This window comes from Humulus lupulus, chromosome 8 (assembly GCF_963169125.1).
Source record: "Humulus lupulus chromosome 8, drHumLupu1.1, whole genome shotgun sequence".
Classification (NCBI taxonomy): Eukaryota; Viridiplantae; Streptophyta; class Magnoliopsida; order Rosales; family Cannabaceae; genus Humulus; species Humulus lupulus.
In genome coordinates this window covers 170,584,568-170,586,732 of record NC_084800.1, presented here as the reverse complement: position 1 = coordinate 170,586,732, position 2,165 = coordinate 170,584,568, and the positions used below count along the sequence as shown (strand labels likewise).

The window sequence follows — 2,165 nt, the reverse complement described above, 5'->3', positions numbered from 1 at the left end:
TCGTCCAAACATTGCATTTTCAATCAGTTCTGAAAGAATTTTAGAATACTCAGAGACTTGCAGCTGAAAGGGAAACAACCTATGCTCCTTCTCTTCCCAAACAACCATTTGTATCAACAAGTTATTCGGTTAATGAACCAGAGATTTCTTATAACACAAATCATGGTATCAGAGCATTACTCTATAAAATTTCAATTTTGCTACAAAATTAAGGTTTTTTCTTTTGGGGTTTTCCATAAACAAAAATTAGGGTTTAGTCTATCTTTGTTGTGATTCTACATTGGTTTTTCATGTTTTCTGTTGTGTTTCTTTAAAGAGTTATGGCTGAGAGTAAATCAAAGACGAAATCTGTGGTTTCATCTGATGTGGTTTCTGTGATGTCAAAAATCACGAACCATAAACTGATTGGTTCGAATTATTTGGAGTGGTGTAAGACTGTTTGACTTTTTCTACGAAGTATTGACAAAGATGACCACTTGACTGATGATCCTCCTAAAGAAAAAGATGATTCAAGACAGACATGGCTCAGGGAGGATGCTCACTTATTCCTTCAAATCTGAAATACTATTGACAATGAGGTAATTGGTTTGATCAATCATTGTGAGTTTGTTAAAGAACTAATGGATTATTTGGAATTTTTGTATTCTGGAAATGATATTGAGTGCAGTTATCCTATTTCTTCTTTTGTTTCTTATAATCACTTGTTATCTTCTTCTTGTTCTTTTATTGCTTCCCTTGATTCTATTTCGATTCCTAATACTGTTCATGAAGCCATATCACATCGTGGTTTGCATGATGCAATGATAGAAGAGATGAGTGCTTTAGATGACAATGGTACATGGGACTTGGTCGATTTTCCTTCAGGAAAATGGGCCATAGGGTGCAAATGGGTATTCACTGTTAAGGTCAATCTAGATGGATCAATTGCTCGATTAAAGGCCCGTCTTGTTGCTAAGGATTATGCTCAGACCTATGGCATGGACTATTATGATAATTTTTCTGCTATTGCTAAGTTGACATCTATTCGATTGTTTATTTCAATGGAAACTACTCATCATTGGCCTCTACATCAGCTAGATATCAAGAATGCTTTTCTTCATGGAGATCTTTAGGTGGAGGTGTATATGGAGCAACCTCCTGGTTTTGTTGCTCAAGGGTAGTTAGGGCGAGTATGTCGTCTTCAAAAATCTTTATATGGTTTGAAGCAAAGTCCTCGTGCTTGGTTTTGTAAATTTAGTCAGGCTGTTGAGAAATTCGGTATGCTGAAAATTAAGTCCAATCATTCTGTGTTTTATAAACGATCAACTGCAGGTATCATTTTATTGGTTGTGTATGTGGATGATATTGTTATTACTGGAAATGATACTAGAGGAATCTCATCTCTTAAGTCCTTCATTCATACTCAGTTTCACACGAAGGATTTGGGGGTGCTCAAGTATTTCATGGGAGTTGAGGTAACTCAGAGTAAACAAGGTATTTTTCTATCTCAAAGAAAGTATGTCATTGATATGTTAACTGAGACAGGAAAATTGGGAGAAAAGCCTTGTAGTACTCCAATGAGTCCTAATGTGCACCTTACAAAAGATGGGGAACCATTTGAAGATCCTGAGAGATATTGCAGGTTGGTTGGAAAGTTGAATTATCTTACCGTGACTCGTCCAGACATTGCATTCTCAGTTAGTGTTGTCAGTCAGTTCATGTCATCTCCAACAATTCATCATTGGGCAGCATTAGAGAAAATTTTGTGTTACTTGAAAGGAGCAACAGGACGATGTATCGTGTATGCAGATCATGGGCACACTCATATTGAGTGTTTCTCAGATGCAGATTGGGCAGGTTCTAAAGTGGATAGAAGATCCACTTTAGGTTATTGTATTTTTGTTGGAGGGAATTTAGTCTCTTGGAAGAGTAAGAAGCAAAATGTTGTGTCATGATCAAGCGCAGAATCATAATATAGGGCTATGGCACAGTTTGTGTGTGAGGTGATGTGGATCTATCAACTATTGACTGAAGTAGGACTTAAGACTTTAGTACCAACAAAATTAGGGTGTGATAACCAAGTTGCTCTTCATATTGCATCTAATCCTGTGTTCCATGAGCGAACTAAGCACATCGAAATTGATTGTTATTTTGTTCGTGAGAAAATTCAGCAAGGCTTGATCTCC

General features: G+C 36.8%; 1 protein-coding gene across 1 annotated transcript; it reads left to right on the top strand.

Annotated features, from left to right (window-relative positions):
* The first annotated feature begins 1,259 nt into the window (after positions 1 to 1,259).
* On the top strand, positions 1,260 to 1,934 carry LOC133796253 (uncharacterized mitochondrial protein AtMg00810-like). The gene has a single exon (XM_062233726.1). The coding sequence runs from the start codon at positions 1,260 to 1,262 to the stop codon at positions 1,932 to 1,934; it is 675 nt and encodes a 224-aa protein (XP_062089710.1).
* Positions 1,935 to 2,165: the final 231 nt, after the last annotated feature.

Bases quoted from the DNA above. Each gene is read 5' to 3' on its own strand.
- LOC133796253 (XM_062233726.1), top strand. From the start codon at position 1,260: ATGCTGAAAATTAAGTCCAATCATTCTGTGTTTTATAAACGATCAACT.